The following is a 20,392-nucleotide window of genomic DNA, read 5'->3' on the forward strand; positions in this document are numbered from 1 at the left end:
AAAATGTTACTAAAATTGCATAGCTTGGGAAATTCGAAAGATAATTGCAATTATATAAATTATTCAAGTCATAAAATTCTGACACGTTATTCGAAAACTCCGCTAGATGTAGCTTTAACAATAATAATATCGGAGACGTCCAAAAATTTATTCACAGGCTTGCCTTGCGCGCTGTATTAAATTAAAATATACATATTTAAATTCTATGCTCTTAACAGTTTTCACTATTTTCATTGGAATTCAATACTGACTAGTATAATACTATTAATATTTAATATTGTTCAAAAGAATTAGTTGTTATGTTGTATTTTTGGATGTAATAGTTTAATTTAGTGAAATCAATAATACATAGATTTTATTTGTTTTGAGCAGTAGTTGTTTGCAGATGTAATGAGGCCATTCTAGGTATGAAAAGTTGTGTTTCAGCTCCTAATCATTTATATTTGTTTTACTTAGTCTAAAATCTGTATAGTGGTCCTTTCGGTCGACCGTAGTTTATATATGTGAGGACATAAAAAATAAAACTGTATTGTTGAAAGTTCTTTTATATTACACATTTCACAAATAATCTTACAGACCATAGGTCTTACGCTTATAAATAAATTATTGATATGATTAGATTAACAGAAAAAATAATGTTAATATAAAGAAATGCAAAATGTTCAAGATTTAACATACATTTTTGGTTAAACTACTTTTAATTCGTATCACAAAGTTATACAAAATACCTTCTAAAACGAAGGAAATCTTTATTGGTTATTTTATTAATAATATAACTAGGTAAACACTAGAATTTCATTATTAATAACTCGATAAGTACCTTATTATGAAAGGGCCAATAAGTGGCAGTTGTTTTTATTATCATTTTTTTTAATTGACTGGAATGGGCAAAATCATTCCGAAATAAAAATGCAAAACATAGTCATTCATGACTAGACAGTCACACACTAGTCGTCCACATTAGCGTCACTGACATCTCATAACTCCATCACTAACAGATCTAGTCTGTGGCCGGCCGCAAGTTGACACGTCCAAAATGGCGGGCGTCCAACGAGTTCGAGGGAAATGAACGTTTCGTACGGGGATCGTCGTCAAATGCGTTTTTTGTTCATTTAATGATCACTCCGGTACTCTTCTGATATTCCACTGGAAGAAATATGTGCATCAGCTTTTCTATTTCGCCACGGCAGAGCGGGCAACGATTACATCTGGAAACAAACAAACATTTTTAAATTAAATTTCTAGGTTAGGTTACCTTATACAAAAGTTTTGCAGTTTTTAATTAATGAAGAGATTGCATATTCTTCGTTATGTTTCAGTTTTAAGCACAGGTCTCTACCATAACTTAAACGCAATTTGACAACTCATGATAATAATAAAACAAAAAAAAATCTAAAAGTGTGGTAATGAGCAAACAGTTACCTGGGAGCGCAACTTTCGCAGCAAACGACATGTCTGCAAGGCAGAAACAGCGTGTCGATAGCCGAGTCCATACAGACGCGACAGGCCAGCCCAGAACCACTTCGCGAACGCGAGCGGGACTCCTGCAATATATATCACATAATTATATAATATAGAGATTTGGGCGGAAGTTTAAGTGGGCGGGTCATGTAGCACTCCTCACAGATCACAGGTGGACGAAATCAGTAACATGGAGAGGCCCACCAGGCAACCGAGAGCAGAGAGGCAGACCCTACGCTGGGATGATAACATCAAAAACATCGCGGGTCCTCAATGGATCCCAATAGCTCGGGATAGAGAAAGATGGCAAGCCTTGGAGGAGATCTTTACCGGAGAGGGTTCCTGATACATACTAACTGTAAAAGATATTTACTATCACATAGCATAACTAGATATTAGTGTATCAGGAAATAATTTAGAGCTAAAAATAAATATAGAGATATCGACGATCAAATTAAATTTAGAGAATCTTTCAGCTGAGTAAAAGACTCTTTACAGATTGTAAACGCAAAGACTGAAGGAAGAAAAAGATCTTACCGTGTCTCCAGTCCCGCTGGCTGAGCGTCTCCTGGTGCGTGGCTCGTGCTCGACCCTGGAGTGAGCTTCTCGCCTGGCTCTGTCGTGGACTTCGCGACACGTGCGTCGGATGTCGAACACGTACCGCCGGCCTAGGGTGGTGGAGTCGTTGAATATCGACGCTATTGTGCCCTGCAATTCAATTACAATTATTATTCTCTGCCAATCTCTGGTTATTTTTAGTTAGAGCAGTGTTGGCCTAGTGGCTTCAGCGTGCGACTCTCATACCTGAGGTCGTAGGTTCGATCCCCGGCTGGGCACCGTTTGCTCGAACGGTGAAGGAAAACATCGTGAGGAAACCGACATGTTTTAGAACCAAAAAGTCGGCGGCGTGTGTCAGGCATAGGAGGCTGATCACCTACTTGCTTATTAGATTTAAAAATGATCATGAAACAGATTCAGAAATCTGAAGCCAAGACCTAAAAAGGTTGTAGAGCCACTGATTTATTTTTTTAATCTCTGGTTATCTTTAGTCTTAATTCACAATAGTTTCATAATAAATTTATGAAAGTAAGACATTACTGCGGTACCTTCTGCTACTGTACACTTTTTTGTTTCAGACAATATTAAATGAATCGCTGGAGTCGTTATTATAATGTTTAGTTTTATTGAGCCACGCCTTCGCAGAGGGCAATAAAACTTGAATAATATTAATTATCCAAATCGTACGTGAACTCATGTTCACTTACTCATCATAATTCAGAATAATAAAGTAATTGCTATTTTTAATATTCAAGTCAAAAATTAAAATGAATATAAAATGGCCTGATACAATTTAATTAGCCAGCGAAAATTTACGTCCCAACATAATATATTTTCACATTTTGTCCGTTGGTGGAATAAAATATAGTATATATTAATATTATAAGGAAAATTATTTTATATTATTTCAATTTAATAAATGTAATAACAAAGACATTCTAAAATATTAATCCAGCAATAATATCTTAATTTAAAAGAAATAATATACAAAGTGATATAATTCCGAAAATTTTAAATGCTTTTACGTATATTTTTGACTCATTTCTGATATAAGCAACTATGCAAAACTTAAAATTCACCTTTAAATCTCTTATGAACTGTTCAGTGACGTCGCTTCGGACGGTTTCGCAGCAGAAGAAGGCGTGTTTCTCGGTAACGGCACGGTACAGCGCAGCCGCTTGTCCCGACGTCGTCATTTTCACGTGAAAAGTTGCTTCGTTGCCCTCGTCCGTCACGTATGACAGCTGGAAGATGCGCCTGAGTGGCTGAGCGCGGTGAATCGCCGTGTATGGGATGCTGGAATAATAGACAATAATCTTTAAATAACATTTAATGATTGCTGTATAGTACAGATATTTAAAGTTAAGGACTGATAGTTATATCCATTTCACAACTTTAAATATGAATATACGGTTTTTCTAAGTGTAATTTCGGGTTAATATAATAATGAATTTTTATACTTATTTTCGTGACTCATTTATTTTGGATACATATAAAAGTTAATAACGCGAATCATAATGTTTTTCAAGTATTCAGAATGAATAATTGGGTAAGTATATATTTAGTTACATAATATTAGGTCCTTACAAATTGAAATTAGCGTTTTGTATGGGAGCAACAAGTTTTTTTTAAATAGAATATATTTAATTAATCAAAGTATGTACTATTGCTATCTATGCATTTTTGCCATCTTATAGGTTGTTCATTGATACCTTTACTAAAAAAACAATTCGGACGGGAATAAATAGGCGCTTTCGACTGCCCCATGAGAGTTGAATTTTTTACCTTGCAAGAGTAGTTGCAAAAAATTGAATTTGGAATTCCTAACCAAAGAGTATATTTCCGGTCAAAGTGGCCTCATATTAATTAATTTTATATTTATCTTAACATTGTTGCTTTAAGTAATAATATGTTAAAAGTATTATGTAAAGGCAATTAAATTTATATAAAATTGCACCATCTTTGTAAGCACAACTGTTGTATCCTTGGTTTAAATAAGGAAACAGGATAAAACAGATTAATATTAAATGAATTATTCGTTGGAGTAGCTCAATGTTTATTAGTATCGTACGCAAACTTAATTTTTAATTAAATTATTATTTTAAGAATTATTTAAAAGTACAATTATACTATTTTGGAGTTTATATACCTGAAAGTTTCACTTTTTTGTTTTTGTTTTACTGGCATAAACTTTTCTTGGAGTATGCGCTCTTTAAGTGATTGCTACTGGGTAATTATTAAATGTAAAACGCAATCTAGAGCCTGTTGCAAAACAATAATATGATAAGACAATGAAAAACAAGGTAACCGACTTTCTATCTATAACGTGATAAGGAAAATCTTATTTATTTCCAACACAAATGTACAATATTTACAATTTCCTTACCTACATAGTAATAACAATAATAATTAAAAATTAATAAATAGAAAATTAAAACAAATTTAAAAAGTGGCATTTCCTCGCTGTATTGGGATACTTATTCGTTGAGCGAGCTCTAGGGTCACCGGTAGTACCGGGCACCAACTTAAATCTTCAAATAGCGCATGTGTTTACTCCAAAAGGATTAAAATCGAAGTGGGAGAAAATAATTTTATATTTGAGCCGTTTAATATTTTCCGCTACATACTATCAAACTGCTGGTACTGTTCCGAGATAAAAAAATAAGTCAGAATAACTATCAGAACATTGATCGATCGTTCACTACATCGATATTCTAACACAATTTATCGGCACGTTTTATTGTATTGCAATAATCTGTTTTTGGCAAAAACATTATGCACAGACGGCAGACCGGTTTCAAATTTGTTCAAACTTGACAAGGTGACATTAGCGCTCACAAAACAGTCTAGAAGGCGTAGAGATGAATAAACGATACATTATAAGATCACGACAATGTTTATCTGACAGAGCTGTAAATAACGAGATTTAAACGATAATAAAATATACAAATGGTATTTAAAATTATCTACGTGATTTTTTAATGCTGATTAGTAATTTGAAACCTAAATAAGTCAAATATGATATGGATTATGAACGTGTAGTTTGTGTGAGCTCACCTCTGCTTTTCGACTCCAATATCTTGATCTCCATTACAAGCCGGCCTGTAGACGACGATGCCATGGGGTCCGACCCCTACGCACGTGCTCAGCCGGCACCCGCATCCGCCGCCGCTCTGCCCGGACGTCAAACACCCCACAGTCGCTCCCCCGTCAATCTCTTGCTCATCCCTCGCCCTCGGCTCCTCTGTCTGTTGCTTATGGTATAGTAGATGACAGTACAGGTTATGCGCATTGTTGCTCTGCGTGACTGGTTTGCAGAAGAACAACTCCTCTCCGAAGGATTCCAATTTTGATATTTCTTTGAGAAGTCTGTATTCGGCTTGGGACGCTCTCATTCCAGCTATCTCGCAATGATAATCTATAATCTTTTCCACGTGATCTTCGGCCTTTTCACCCTGCGGTCCAATTTTGTCGCACTTCTCGTAAACATGTGGAGGCATATCGGGGTCACAGTCTCCTGTCTCAGCTTGAGCAATGTAAGCGATCAGCCGCCTGGCAACTTCCTGGTCGGCCACGACCAATCTGCCCTCTATGAGATCTAACTTAGCCTGTAGATAGAAGATGTGTCGCGTCTGTTCGTTTATCAAAAGGTGTGGCGGCACCCAGAACTTGACTCGCAAGTCAAGTCGTCCCCCAGGGATGCGGTGTGGATCGAGTGGATTCCGAAGATTTAACCATCTTCCGGGCCCTGATCCTGAGCAGACGCTGAGGCCGAAATAATCAGCTTCTGCGCCAATTTCCAGTTTCTCGCATATCTGAAATGAAGAAATATAGAGTAAGTAATACTAAAAAAAAGTGTGTGTGTACAAAGTACACATGTTAGAAGTGAAACTTCAGTGGCAAACTAATCTTGAAGTGTTGTTCAAAATCTAAAAGTTTAGATTTCCGATACTTAGAGGGATGGAAAAAGGAAGATATGTTAGGAATTTAATGAATTTAATTGTCATTAAAATATTAAGTGTCGAATAATAAATAATAAATAATGTGACGGTAAATTTTTTTCCAACGCCGATAAAGAAGTTTGACTTCAAAAAGGAACATGGCGCGTAACCGAAAAACGTGACGCGTAACGAAAAATGTTACACTAAATTTTTTTCCAACCCCGATAAAGAAGTTTCACTTCAAAAAAGCATTTGGCATAGACATTCTTTGTCGTTTTCTTTATGTAAACTAATGCACGTTAGGACACGGATAGATAATAGCAGTTACTCCGAAATGGCCGCACTTATTAGAGGGCGTTGTATGTCGTATTTCGACAACGCACGCAAGTTTAATTAGGACTAGTTTTTTGGAAAGGCTCTGTTTGATTTATAGATGTTAATAATAGTAGACGACTAACTGGTTTGTGTTATGAAATATGTAATTTTGAGAAAGTCGACCCAAGACACATCTTAGTTTCACTTGTCAGGCGATTTGGAAAGGTCAATTGTTAATTTAGTAAAAGGATAACTACGAAATGAAAGAAAAAAACATAAGAATGTAATATCGGATAATTAGTATGCCAGCATTACCTAAACACACTACACTACACTGCCACAGGGACCAAACTTTTCTAATTTGTTTTAATTTTCAATTATCATAATAACTAACAGGTTAAGAATATCGTAAATACTGTATATTTGAGTTGAAAATAAATTATATTATTTCAGTAAGTAATATAAACTAAACAATAAAAGTGTTTTTCACACAATAATGCGTCGTTGTCAATAGCTGAGTAAACGCGCAGTACATATATACATAATCAATTCGAAATTGTTTACGGCCCATATATTACCGCATTGTATAACATTTAAATCGTTATATTATGTATACGGCAGGCAGAATGTTTGTGAGATAAATAGATGCACATAGTTACACAGCGTACGTTTACAGAAGGCAAACGCGATAAGATACTTATTTATAAAATCGTAAAAGTGTTTTCAAATACAATAATTAGATGATTAAATGCGTGTGAAATGTTCTTAGCTAGAAATCTCAATTTTCAGCATCAAGAATCGCACGATTTAAAACTTTAATGGAGTTTTTGTTCAATGTTTACTATATGTCGGTAACTTGAAGCCAGCGATAACTATGACAATGAAGATATCAAATAATACCACGAGTGTTTTGTTTGTGCGACGTAATATCAAAATTAAATTGCTTTACATACAATGAACAATAATATGCGACCTATTTCTTGGAAAATACACCGCAAAATATTTTTAATTATTCTTTGTTCATAAGTGACTATTTTATTCTTTAGCTGCTATTACCTAACTACCAAGTGTTTTCCTTCTCGATGGTTGAACTGCTTGAAGTGTGTTGGAGGATTGTCCGCAGTGGTCTCATCTACGTCATAATCTTTGTTCTATGATGGACCTTCTGTTGTCCAAAAAATGGTCGGCAGTGACGAGGTATGGAATGTAGCGGTATCCTTCTGTGATCAAGTAATCTACAGAAGGAGATAGCAGAACGAGAGAGTGAGCGCTTTAGGACTAGGATTCGTCCTTAGAAGACGCGGTGTAAATAGAAGAAGATATGCCCATCTCCTGCTTCCTATGTAGTGTGAACTGCAGCGGTTTTTGAGCGTAACATGCCGTTGAGGTCCCGCTAGAATGCGAGAGCGACCCCGGATCCTCTGTAACGAGGTGGTCACAACTGGTTATAGTGGGTATTGCTCACCCAGTCTCTGAATAGCAGAGATTGGCCTGGGTCGAGGCCCATCTGATAATTTTATAAAAATAGCATCGTGAATTTCATTATATATTTTATTATACTTAAATTAAAATGGCCATTAATATATTTTCCACGCGCCTTTATTCCTACAATTTAAATTGGCATTTATACATTTAGATATCCTAGAATTACATTGTAAGACTGTGATTAAAGTGTCTTTTAAACAGGTATGTGACGCAACTGTGGCATGCTTGTATCTCGTGATCATTAAGGTATTATGTCAGAAGAATGATAAATATTGTAAGGATAGAAATATGTTTTCTTTTTTTGACACTAATTAACAATAGAATTCAGATGTGGTCGCGTCTCCTTTTAATTTTATTAGTTATTTGGGTTTGACTCTAAAAATAGGGAAATGATAAATATTATTTCTGGGAGCCAATGTCCGGGACTCTTGATATATGATTCTCCGACGCAAACGCTTTCTGAATATTTTTGTATTACAAAATAAGGTTATGCGCACGACAAGTAGCGACACAACGAGATCCTACAGTACAGGGGTCAATGACCGATATGATGACAACCTTTTTTAATAATCTGGAAAAACCTATCTATTGATTTAAGTAAAATTCTCAGGAAATTTCCAAGTAATAAATCTGAATAAGGATACAAGAAACTTCGGTAGAAAAACACAATTGTCCGTAATTATAATTATGGCGGTGTACAAAATTGTTTCCCAAGAACCAAAACCCGTTGTGACCAACTTTACTTTTTTTTCACGAGAAACACAAATTATAAGAAGACGCTTTCTTTGGGGTGGTAATTATAAATGTTACAACGCAGTTTTGACTTATAACCATTGTTTATTAAGGTATCATTAATATTTCTTTGTTTACGCTAGCGTAGGGAACATAAGTCTATGCTAATATAGGTCGGCAACGAACTCGCGAGCCCTCTGACATTGAGTATCCATGGGCACAAGGACAGGTGCGGAGGGCGGTGTGTGTGTGTAACTTAACTGCTGCCCATTTGCCCTGTTCTATACAGAAAATACTGCACAGGCAGCAACCTCATCTCCAGTACAACTGCACGATATAACAGTTAGTTGACGCGGTCTGGTTCATATGTAGGACTTGTGCAATTTCTTATTTGTCACAAAAATTTAGTTCTTCTATATCCCGGACATTCTAACGCATGAACTTCGCACGCGGAAAAGGTGTTTATTTGATATAGAAAAAGCAAAGAGGAAATACAACACCCACTTATATTAATTCTTTTAATATCGTATTAATTCACGATATCATTCAGTCTTCTGTTAACGAGTCTTTGTCCTGTTTTGTATCGCAGCTGTGGTTATAGAAAACATAAAGAAATGCGAATCACTCAATTTGATCAGCAACAAAGCGTATCGAAATCTAATGCATTTCTCATTGCGATTTGATGATGCTTAATGGAGACATGTTTTGCTCATAAACTTGATACAAGAAATATTGAAGAGAATGGCCAAATAGCTAGAAAAGCACACGTTACAAAGAAAAGGCGAAAACATCAACCAAAGAGCAGTCTTGACGAAAGAGTGAAAGTGGGTAGTAATATTAAATCTGCAACTGATTTCCTCGCTAACGAAAATAGACCAACATAATCTCACAAAACGTAAAACGGTGAACAGGCGTCCATGTTTTCTTTACATCTCGTTCTAACCTATGTTTGCCTCGCGGTCCCACCAGAGCACGCGGGTTGCACGCGTTAGATTCGTGCTCTGTAACATTCAACTAGTTGCACGACTGGTCGCACAACGGCCCGCTATTTATACAAAAGAGATGACCGGTCGGACGACGAGTCTCTTGAGGGTTTAATGTAGAATGTAGATGCCAAATACATCTTCGAGTTTGGTAAGGTGTCACGATTAACGAGGTTTATATTTGAAGAATGAAACTTACATGTTGTACTAATGATTGTTAATTGACTTTTCAATTAGAGGACAAAGCAGTACTTAGATAAAAATATGATAATAATTGTAACGAAAACTTGGGTCACTGGTTTTATAACAATTGCGACCTTCAATAATAAGACATTTTATTATATGCAAACCTTGTTGAAACTTTATATTCAAACAAAGGCTCGACCTAAGGTAAGGTCATTTCGTGGTCAAAAAAAACGAAGTACCTACCTACCTCGGATAGTAATATAACCTGATTTGAACGTTTTCGCATCAACCTCATCGCAATAACATACTAAATATGTTCCACATGTTCTGCGGTTAAACAAATAACTTTGGGCCAAGCAAATAATTGATAACGGAAGTCAAGGTGTCATTGAAAACATTCCTGTCTGCGATTTCGCTTTCCGTATAGCATTTAATTATTTTTATCTCATATTATATGTATTAAGAATAAGAATATTCTTTTACAATATAACAACGAAACCAATTAGCAGCTAACTGAAGAATTTTCGAATGAATAATATTAACCACAAATATTAAGAATTCGTTAGTATCGGCGTCCGTCCCGCTATTTACCAAGTCGATTAAAGTAAACGTTGGTTTTGCACAAATACCGAATATTATTTAACAAGTAGGTATTCAATTGAATAAACACTAAGCTAATAAGCAAACAACTTAGTTTTGAATAATTTAGAAACACGTTTTTGTTAATAAGGAAAAATATTAATTATCAAAAGCTTGAAAAATATTCGCAAAAAATGGTGACTGATAACATTTATCTAGCTTGCAGATTCAATATGATGATAAAAAAGTAAAAAAACTAATTATTCAGGATTAAAATATTAACTATGACGTCACTTGTTTTGACAAATGACAAGCGAACCTCATTTCAAAAGTAATATTTATGGCTTACGATCAACGAATTATACATGAAACAGTATTATACGATATTAACAAAAATTTAACGGCTTAGCTAAGATTTACCATTAATAGTCTTAACTACTAAAAGATTTCTATTTATTCAATGTCTATTTAAACTAGGCTTCAACGCGATCTCTTTGTCGTGAGTGTTCATAATTTTCGTATGCAAGCTGCATAGTTACAAGTATGCAAATGATAGCTATAAAGTCGATTTGAAATAACTATGCAGGAATCAAGAACAGTTGTAATAAACTTATCAATTTACGTTCGCATATTAACGCCAACTAGCCTCGTTAATAAAATGCTAAAGCAATCAACGAACGACCTAAATTTTTATATTTTTGTTTACTGACAATGTAAAATGATGTACTCCAAAGGGAACAAAAGCAATTAGATTTTCGCCTGCTCTGCGGCAATCCAGCATCTTTTGTTCCTGACGGAGGAGAGTCGGATCCCATACCAAAGCTCGGCCGCTGTTGTGATGCCTGTTGGCTCCGCAATGGGTGGAATGGTGACGGAGTTAAAGGTGCGGCATAATATGATGTCGTTGAGCGCGGCGTGGCGAGAAAAACGACCTGCACTCTTTTGGAGAAGGCCCTAGTAATATTTTCAGTTTAGCAAGCAGTAATAATCTCAGTTTGATGCAACTTTTCATGAAAATCTGTATTTAAAAAGGAAGATAATAAGTAGTATTATTGTAGTCATTAACCACAAATGTGTTACGTAAGACGAAAAAACGTGAAATTATAAGCAAATTGGAAAAAGTAATCGCGGGCAAAGTACGCATTTTTGAAATGTACATAATTAATTACATAGACAGTTGAGTTCTAGGGTCAACGCATTTTACCTTAAATATAATACAAAAACCAGTATTTTTCTAAAACATCAAAGGTTTATAGTTAAATTACCTTTGTTAAGTTCTAACACAAGTTTTAAATCCAATACGTCTTGTAAGTCAAAGGTTGTAATTATATTCGTTTGTTCTCTATATTTTGTTAATATAACCAAACGTAAAAATAGACGTCGCAATTTTTTGAATATGTACTAGCAAAATGACGCAATACATATTATCTAGTTTAAAAACGAGTTCGCAGCCTCAAACTTCCGTATTGTGTCTATCTATCTATTATACTTTTTTAAGGACATAACTAACTTCCTAGACATAGTTTTATTATTATTTATACACTATTTGCTTAGTGATGCTAGTATAACGTATAAAGATATTTTGTTTTTGTTATTAAGGCTTTTTGACGCCGAAAATTCACTCTCTAATCTCAATGTTGAGTGGTCATGTGATGAGTTCTTGTTGTCTAAGTTTTAATACCGATTTGGAAGTTGAGCCTACACGGCTTTAGACAAAAAACTAAATTGGCATACTACAATATTTAGAACAAAATATAGTACACGTGAAATTCTGTGGATTTGCGAGTTATTTCTGGATTTGGGCAATGACTTCAATCTGGATACCAGCCAACAATATCTAAAATTAAAAAATACATTGCCTTTTCCAAAATAGACTAATGAACATAGACAATAGACATGACATTTATTACTAACAAAAACACACACACACAGACACACATAAATAACAATAATCATAGAAAAAAATACATGAGATTAATAAAAAAAAGGAGCACGGAGCAGACCGTTCCACAGCGCTGGTCATTCTGCCAGAGACCACAGCAGCTAGTTTGTAACTAGTTTATAAAGTATAAATGTGCTATTTATGCCCTATAGACAAACGGAGACATGAGGGACATCCTCCTCAAGCGAAGTTTATCGAAAGCAATCCAATTGGAGAAAAAAATAAGAAAGAATACCGGAATATTAGAATTTAATAAAATCCGTGCGATTAAAACCCGGCTTTGTGTTTATTTTAGGTGTTCGTCCATATAATATCGGCGTTCATAAATTAGCCTGAAATTGTTTAGATACAACAAGGGATATTGGAATAGTGGAGAACGGAGAGCGTAGACGAGTGGGGAGCGCGTACGTGACCGGTGCAGCGTTTAACAATTTCTATAAAGAATTTCCGAAGGTAACCGAACCACAATTAACATGCGCATTTGTTTTTATATTTTATCCGATTTAGGATAGCCTAAAGCCGATAATTCAAGCGTAGAAGTTTAAAAAATATACAAATTACCAATACAGCAGTACATGTGTTGACCCAGATTTCCAATTAGAATTACAACCAGCTGAACGCTCAAAGGGCTTTTGCCTTGGATCACATTCTAATCTAAATATGATAAAGTCGTTAAGGCAATCGGTCATGGTGAATTATCAGGTTCTAGAATAACTAGATTTGTGGTTTTAGCACCGTACACGGCATCTAGAACGTAACGTAATAGGAACCGCTGTACCGCCAGGTAACTATTCTGCTTTTTTATTATATTGTCAAGCACAATTATAAATACGTAGTATCAGGATGGTAATTGAACTTAAAATAGAGTTGAATGACATTTGATAAAAGACCGTGCCCTTCATGTGATTAAATTAAAGGTCTTTTATATACGAATAATTTAACTATAGACGATGTCAATATCAACATTTCTATGCATAAGAAATATATGTGCATCAAAAATGGCAACGACATCAATTTTAAACAGCTTTCCAAACCAATTTGTATTCAGTACGATCATTCTGGGCTCTGGGTTCATTCACATACAACAAAGTTAAGAACAGCTAAGAAATAAATCTTACCGAAACTATGACTAAATAATAAATATTGTTTAAACGACGATTCAATTAATATAACGCTAATGCAATTTATTAATTTATAAAAGCCTGTGCTCGGCACACTGATACGTTGGTACAAGATAATAAAATACAATATATATTATGACAAGCTGAAGCAAATAGAGATTCAGTATAAAAACTAAAGGAAAAATTTATTTCATTTTAAGTCTGAGGGGAGCTATGGTTATTGGAGCTATGGACGGACCTAGCTGGATATTAGAATGCTCAATCTGGGCATCGGTGAGTTTAGGCCAAGACGCGTTCTTATGAAAGGGACAAATGGAATGATGGGATGCCTGGGGTATCTAGAATTAAAAAGTATGATTAATTGGAATAAATATGATTGTTAAATATCTTATATATTTAGGCCAACTTCAAAATATCGTACCGTATCACCTCGACGTCCGTCGTTATACAAATTATCGTTTTCTCAGGCAGTTTTTACCGCTCTTCACCACTATGTGGAACACCAGCTACCCACTAAAGTATTTCAGAACCAATTCGACTTAGGGTCCTTCAAGAAAAGAGTGTACCAATTTTTAAAAGTCCTGCAACAGACTCGAGAGCCCTCTAGCATTGAGGGAAGGGCGGCGGGAGGCAACATTTAACATCAGATGAGCCTCCTGCCCGTTTGCCCCCTGTCATAAAAAAATATACTCAAAATAGAGTACCTATATTAAACCCATATGTTAAACTATTAATCGGTGACGTCATCTGTTGTGTATTCTCAGTGTAAAAAATTAAATAAGCCTCCCCATACAGACTGCAGTCGAGGACCAAATTCTAAACAATTATTCCATTGTTCGGAGGGGACATTAAAACAATCATACAATGATTCAATAAGGACTGTTTAAAGTCCAAATCCGGGTTGATATCGATATCCACGTAACGACACATTATCAATCAAACGCGTTATAACTTGATTTAGCTATCGTTTTTAAATCGTAATGTATATATTTCGAATACAAATTGTTTCTATGTTTCAATAATTCTTTAGTGAAAAATCTGTGTATCCCCATCACTCAATGATGTTTATTCTTTCATTAGGTCAGAATCTAATTTCTTTCTCTTCAAATTACTTTTAGGCGTTTGAATAGTTTCATAAAACAGAATTTTCTGCTTTAAAGAGAAGAAATAAAAAATAATACTAGCTTATTTTTAATCTCTTTATCAACAGCGACAGATCAAAGGTCTGTGCTTATCACTCATTATGTAAATATGAATTAAAAAATAGTATTTTGTTAATTCACTTTTGATAAGATCAACCATTTTAAAGTCTTCATCAACCGACGGAGGACAGTGTTTAGTAAAACATTTATCAACATTTTGCCAGCGATAAAGGGTCATGACCGCAGTGATTGCGGACACTACTCGGTCATGGGAGCCTTATCACTTATCGTTCATACTTGGATGTCATGGCAACATTGCTATTCCCTACTGAAATAAAATAAAAATACATATGTTTATTATGGAATATAAGATACAGGTATCACTTATTCCACGTTATTAAATTTGAAACGGTAGACATCCCTACTCATCGGCAAAGAAGACAGAGGGTGTAGGCCGAGAGAAAAAGCCGGCGAAAAAAAACTCTCGGTACTCTTTTAAAATAGCAAATCATCATACAAAATTACTTAGGCAAAAAATTGCAAATTAATTAGAAGTAGCCTGTCCAGCACTAGTCCCAGACGAAGTCCTACTACTAAGCGTTTTTGTAGTCTAGATACGATAAGGGATTTTTTCTTTACAGTAGAAATTCTAATAAAATGGTCTCAAGTATGAAGTGTTTATTAAAATAATAAATTTAATGATTAGAAGCAATTTAAAACAAATCTATACCACTTTTAATTATTATTTAATAACTCGGCGATAAAACATAACTGTGAAGAAAACGAGTTAACGAAGATTGCACTCTGCACATCGCAAAGGTCGGCGCTTGGAAAATGGTTATAATGTAAGCCAAGGCCCATTAGCTGACTGAACCGTGCTCTTCGTCACGTATAACTTCACTCTTCACATTTTTCTGACTGTATTTAATTGATTAAATGTAAATTTTGAGGTATATATAGGTGGATAAAGAAATGGTCCTTGAAAAGCGTAAAAACGCAGTTTTCCTATATGAGAGAATAGGAGCAGGTGTTTCATTCTATTGTCTGTCGTGAGGAACTGTTCTGTTAATCTGTGTACAACTAAATGACCATATTTTGGGGGTACCACATTTTTCATTCGAGAACTTATTCATAATAAATAACTAGTAAAGATTACCTATTTCCTAAGAAGTCCAATATAGAAGAATATACGAATCTAGAACCAACATTATGGCGGTTCAAATCATTATCAATGTTAATAATTCTGAAATATTTCAGTAATCATTACATAATTCTATATGTACCTACTTATCAAGAGCAAAATGAAAAATAGTCACGTCTTGAATATATTTTAATAATTCAAACATTATAATAAAAAATATTAATTGACAACGATTATAACCAGTCGTAACTATGGAAAATCTTAGCTCCGATTCAATAGAATTCCAAGCAAAGTGCAAAGGTAAGAACTAAAAAAAACTGTTTTTATAATGATTATGCAGGTACGAATACTAGTTTACCGAATTTTTTAGTTATAATGTCAAACTTGATAATTTTTACGTATAACTAATTGATTTAATATGAATGGTTTTTGGAGCAATGAGCTGATATTGTCTAAAACATGGAATTTCAGTTGAATTTTTAACGAACCAAACATCGAGTACACAATTGTAAAAATGTTATTGTGAACACGAATTGGACGGTTTATTCACGGCACACTCAGAGTCCAAAGTCCATCATTGAGTGTTTCGAATGCGTGAAACTTATTACATCAACATTTATAAATAACTAAGGGAAAATGCTTGTCAAGGAATTTAAACTGTATAAACTAGGTACAATAGTATGTAAAGCATATTAGGTTTTTTTCTCATCAATTTACTGATACTTCTTCCCCAACACGAAAGAGACTGTATGTACTTTTATTTTGCTGGGACTATATTTCATGGGATGCCTAACCAACTGGTGTCTATTTCTTACTAGAAGTTGCTGAACTATCCGTTCGTAAATATCTTCTAGGTACATTGTGTTCGTGGTGTGTCATTAACTGGGGCAACCTTTGTCAAAGTTCGTACCTGAATGTCCCACACGCCGGACAGTCCAGCAGCATGTGCAGCAATGACAAACAAGGTTTATATAATGTTGTGCAATACACGTACAACAATATTAAGTTGTTCACCATAAACCAATTGTGGATAAATCCGATTAGGGTCTTACGAAGCTATATAATTTAATTATGACGTCTCTATAAAATAAATTCATTTCAAAATGAATACATTTATTTTTAAATTATTTGTTTTGCAAATTATTTAAAAGTGAAATTTTTGTACATTTTCGCAGTTGCAGAAATTCTGTTGTTCTAATTAGAGCAGTCTCAATAACGGGGCTTATTGCTTTATCTAGGGTACTCAAAATTATTTCTTGAATAAATTATGAAGAAAAACATAAAACCCAGTTGACACTGGCTGGCACTATTTATGTAGATTTCGCGTAAACCGTAATCTTAATAGGTATAATTCTTATTTACTTAATAGAGAAAGGTACATATTTGACATTACTCAAAACCATATCTTAACTAATAATATTAAAGTTAGAGACGATAAACTTTACTAAGTTTATAAAATTATATAATTAAGATGATGATTTTACCCTTATTCCGCATAGACCGCATCGCAGACAGTTAATAATAAAAAATATATGTATTAATGTGGATGGTAACCCTATTTGAAACATTCAAATTGTTTTGGACTTTGTACTGTGATGTCAGCAGTAATTGAGCCGACCAAAGGTTATTTTTTCGATTTCAGACTCAGTTACTAAAACGTAACAAGCTATTTAAATGTCTAGAAAATTGTTATTCACAATTTTATATTATAATTACGCAATTGTCTTGCGAAACTTTCAAAACACTGACAAAGCAGTAACCAATTTCTATTTTCAGCAAAATAATAAGGTAAAAATAATATTGAGTTAATTAAGCAAATTTAAATGTCGCAATTGTACCATCTACGCTGCAATTTAAAAATTCACCTGAAACAACATTATTTGCATTTGTCTGTTAACATTTCCTGCTAACAAATTTGCCTGTTTGCTTTGTCTGCTTACAGTCACTAAATTGTAATCAAATATTACATGTACTAGACTAGGCAGTTAAAAGATGCTCTGTTTAATCTTTGATCTCGTTTCTTTACACTACGCCTATAGTAACCAAGGTTCTTTGTTGCAAGGCGATGTCCTAGCTATAAACTAACACGGTGCGTCACCGGTGAGAGGGGCCAAAGTCCATTTGCCTGTACCATGCGGTCCCCACGTGTGCACTGCGTGATCGTGTGTAGCATTATTGGAAAATACATGCTATTCCATGCACTTAAGAGCCCTTATCGAGAGCAGTTACAATTTTGAACTTCCGACCGAAATGTGTTTTGAGAGAGAAAGTAAACGCGGTGGAGTTGGGAAAAAATATGTTTGTAAAATAACAATCGATAATTTTGTGTGTCTAGAATGCACATTAGCAGCTAATCATTATAGTGATAGTAGTAGTAAACAAGTAATTGCCTTAGAGTGTCTAGACTAGTGACTTTAATATCATATATATAATCATTATATTCGCTTAAGTTTTATACCTTAACATTTTATAATCACTTACCGCGTTTAGTTTCTTGAAACAGCACATAAAATATATAATATCAGAATTTGTTCATGACCATCTCAATGCTTACCTAACGTAGCAATCTTGGTCCTTTTTTAAGATCATCACAACAAAGGATTTTGTATCTCACTGATTGAATTTACAGTTAAGCCGTTAACATTTAAATATATCTATCTAATACATAATAAATACGGTAATTGAATAATAATATCGTGATTTATTTCTTATGAATAAAATTGAATTAAATTTATTTATTGATTATATTCTCGAGCTAGAGATATTTTTATATTCTCCTGGATGAGTTTATCGTTAGTACAATATATTTTAAGTCCCAAAGACTATGATAACTTGTTTGGACTGTTACATTATATTAAACAATACTCGGAATGTGTGCTTGATAAAAATACCTACTTTGATTGAAATTTATACTAGATTAAAACGGCCCAGATTCGTTTTATAATGCATTCGTGGGCATTGGATTACTGCCAAAAGCACGTGTACTTGATGTTGAGCAGATAATATAAGTGTGTAATCAAAGAATTTTAATTTTGTTAGGGCGATAAAAAATTACTGTTACCTAGGTTAGTTATTATGTGATTTCATAACAATACAGTATACCTAGATATTACGACTAATTATATATACATAGCTAAAGAAACAAAAAAGTGTGTATGGATTATAATTATTTTGACTTTAATGGAATTCAGAATAACCAAATATTCAATAAATCAGTAAATGCTAAAATCAAGAAACAAGTCGCGTAACACGTATAGGTGAACAATGCCGAGTCCAAAGTCCGCAAGGTAAACGGAGTGACGTTGCAAGCACTATTAGCTAGCCGCTACATAACACGTTTTAATTTTTTATCAATACTCTGCTATTTAAAAAGCAGTAATATTATTAGAGAAACAGTAGTGTAATACAATTGTTTAACATTTGGGATCATCGTTTTGAAATTCGCGCTGAACACCAGCTGTTGTGATCTCAGATGTGCTATAATACATACAAGATGTGGTGCTAAAGTTTACAATAAACAAAAGCCCTTAAGATTTATTCATAGTGTTGCGATTTATCTCAAACTTGTGTAAAGATACTAGTGCATCCGAGCCATAACTATTTAGCTGGTTATATTTTCCTCTCACACCTGAATTATTTCTTAGGACTAATACTAAAATAGAATGAGAATAAAACTTACCCTTTCCAATAATTGCTGTCCAATCGCGTTGTTGTCCACCTTAACTTCCAAAATCACAGAATTAGGCTGGCTAACTAACCACATTTTGCTAAAAATCTTGGCGAAAACCGAAAACGTAAATTAGGTCTCGAAGCGTTATTCAGTATCAACAAGTAAACACTAGATTTATTGTTTATCTCACACGCGTGAAGAATTTATTTAAAAAAGTTTTTCTTAATTCGCTCTGTGATATGTTTATCGCGTATTCTTTGTGGAAGTAAAACTGTGAATAACTCCCGACGACGGCCATACTATGTTAAGTTTGCCACCGAAATGATAAAGAAATTGTGATTTGTGACGTGACGCTCGCCGATCGTGAATAGAATGTACAAATAATTATACGCGATAACATGTTATTTCGTTACATACATCGCCGCTTTAGGCAAAAGTTACACAGACAGGAACGTCAGCGATACAAAGCAATGTATGTAAAATGCACAACATGTCATGTTTTAATTTATTTTATTCAATTTATATTCCATCTACTCTTTCGTAAATTTAGTACGGTTAGAACGAGAGGTAGAATCTATGACGAACCCTTCTATATCATTATTAATATTTATCGTTTTATAATATATACTGAAAAACAAGTAAGGGTAAGTTCAGACTCTGAATTCTGAGTTTTAAGTACCTAGCCAGAATATTGATTTGGCCAGATTTCGGTAATAGTTAATACACATTATATAAAATATTTCTATTTATATTACCGTTTTTGTATATTGTATAAGCCATACAAAAAAAATACTGTCATTATTTTTAATGAAGTCAAAATATTTTTTTTTTTAATTTGTTTTTAATCTATTTGTCATTGTTTTTGTTAAAACAAGAGTTAAAAATAGAAATTATATTCTTAAAATAACTATAAGCATAGATACAAGTACTGACAATTCTTCATGGTGCATTACCTAACCATTACCATCTTGTATTGATGATGTAGGTATCGTTCCGTAATCGCATTGATGATTTTTCTAGATATTTTATCGTATATTTCTTTAAAAGAAAATAAGCGAAGTATTAAGCGTCTTTAAGAACTAGAAAGAAATTGAAATTGAAGAAACTACTGACCAATAAATTCATCAAATACAAAC

At 34.1% G+C, this 20,392-nt stretch overlaps 1 protein-coding gene across 1 annotated transcript; it reads right to left on the reverse strand.

Annotated features, from left to right (window-relative positions):
* Positions 1-529: 529 nt before the first annotated feature.
* LOC125059673 (E3 ubiquitin-protein ligase MYLIP) lies at positions 530-19,587 on the reverse strand. Its single transcript, XM_047664198.1, has 6 exons — positions 19,266-19,587; positions 5,077-5,834; positions 3,099-3,315; positions 1,999-2,169; positions 1,423-1,544; positions 530-1,208 (listed from the first exon to the last, which is right to left on the reverse strand). Exons 1-6 carry the CDS (start codon positions 19,347-19,349, stop codon positions 1,109-1,111), a joined length of 1,452 nt encoding a protein of 483 aa, XP_047520154.1. The 5' UTR covers positions 19,350-19,587; the 3' UTR covers positions 530-1,108.
* Between the last annotated feature and the right edge of the window lie 805 nt (positions 19,588-20,392).

Source organism: Pieris napi, chromosome 20 (genome assembly GCF_905475465.1).
Source record: "Pieris napi chromosome 20, ilPieNapi1.2, whole genome shotgun sequence".
NCBI lineage: Eukaryota > Metazoa > Arthropoda > Insecta > Lepidoptera > Pieridae > Pieris > Pieris napi.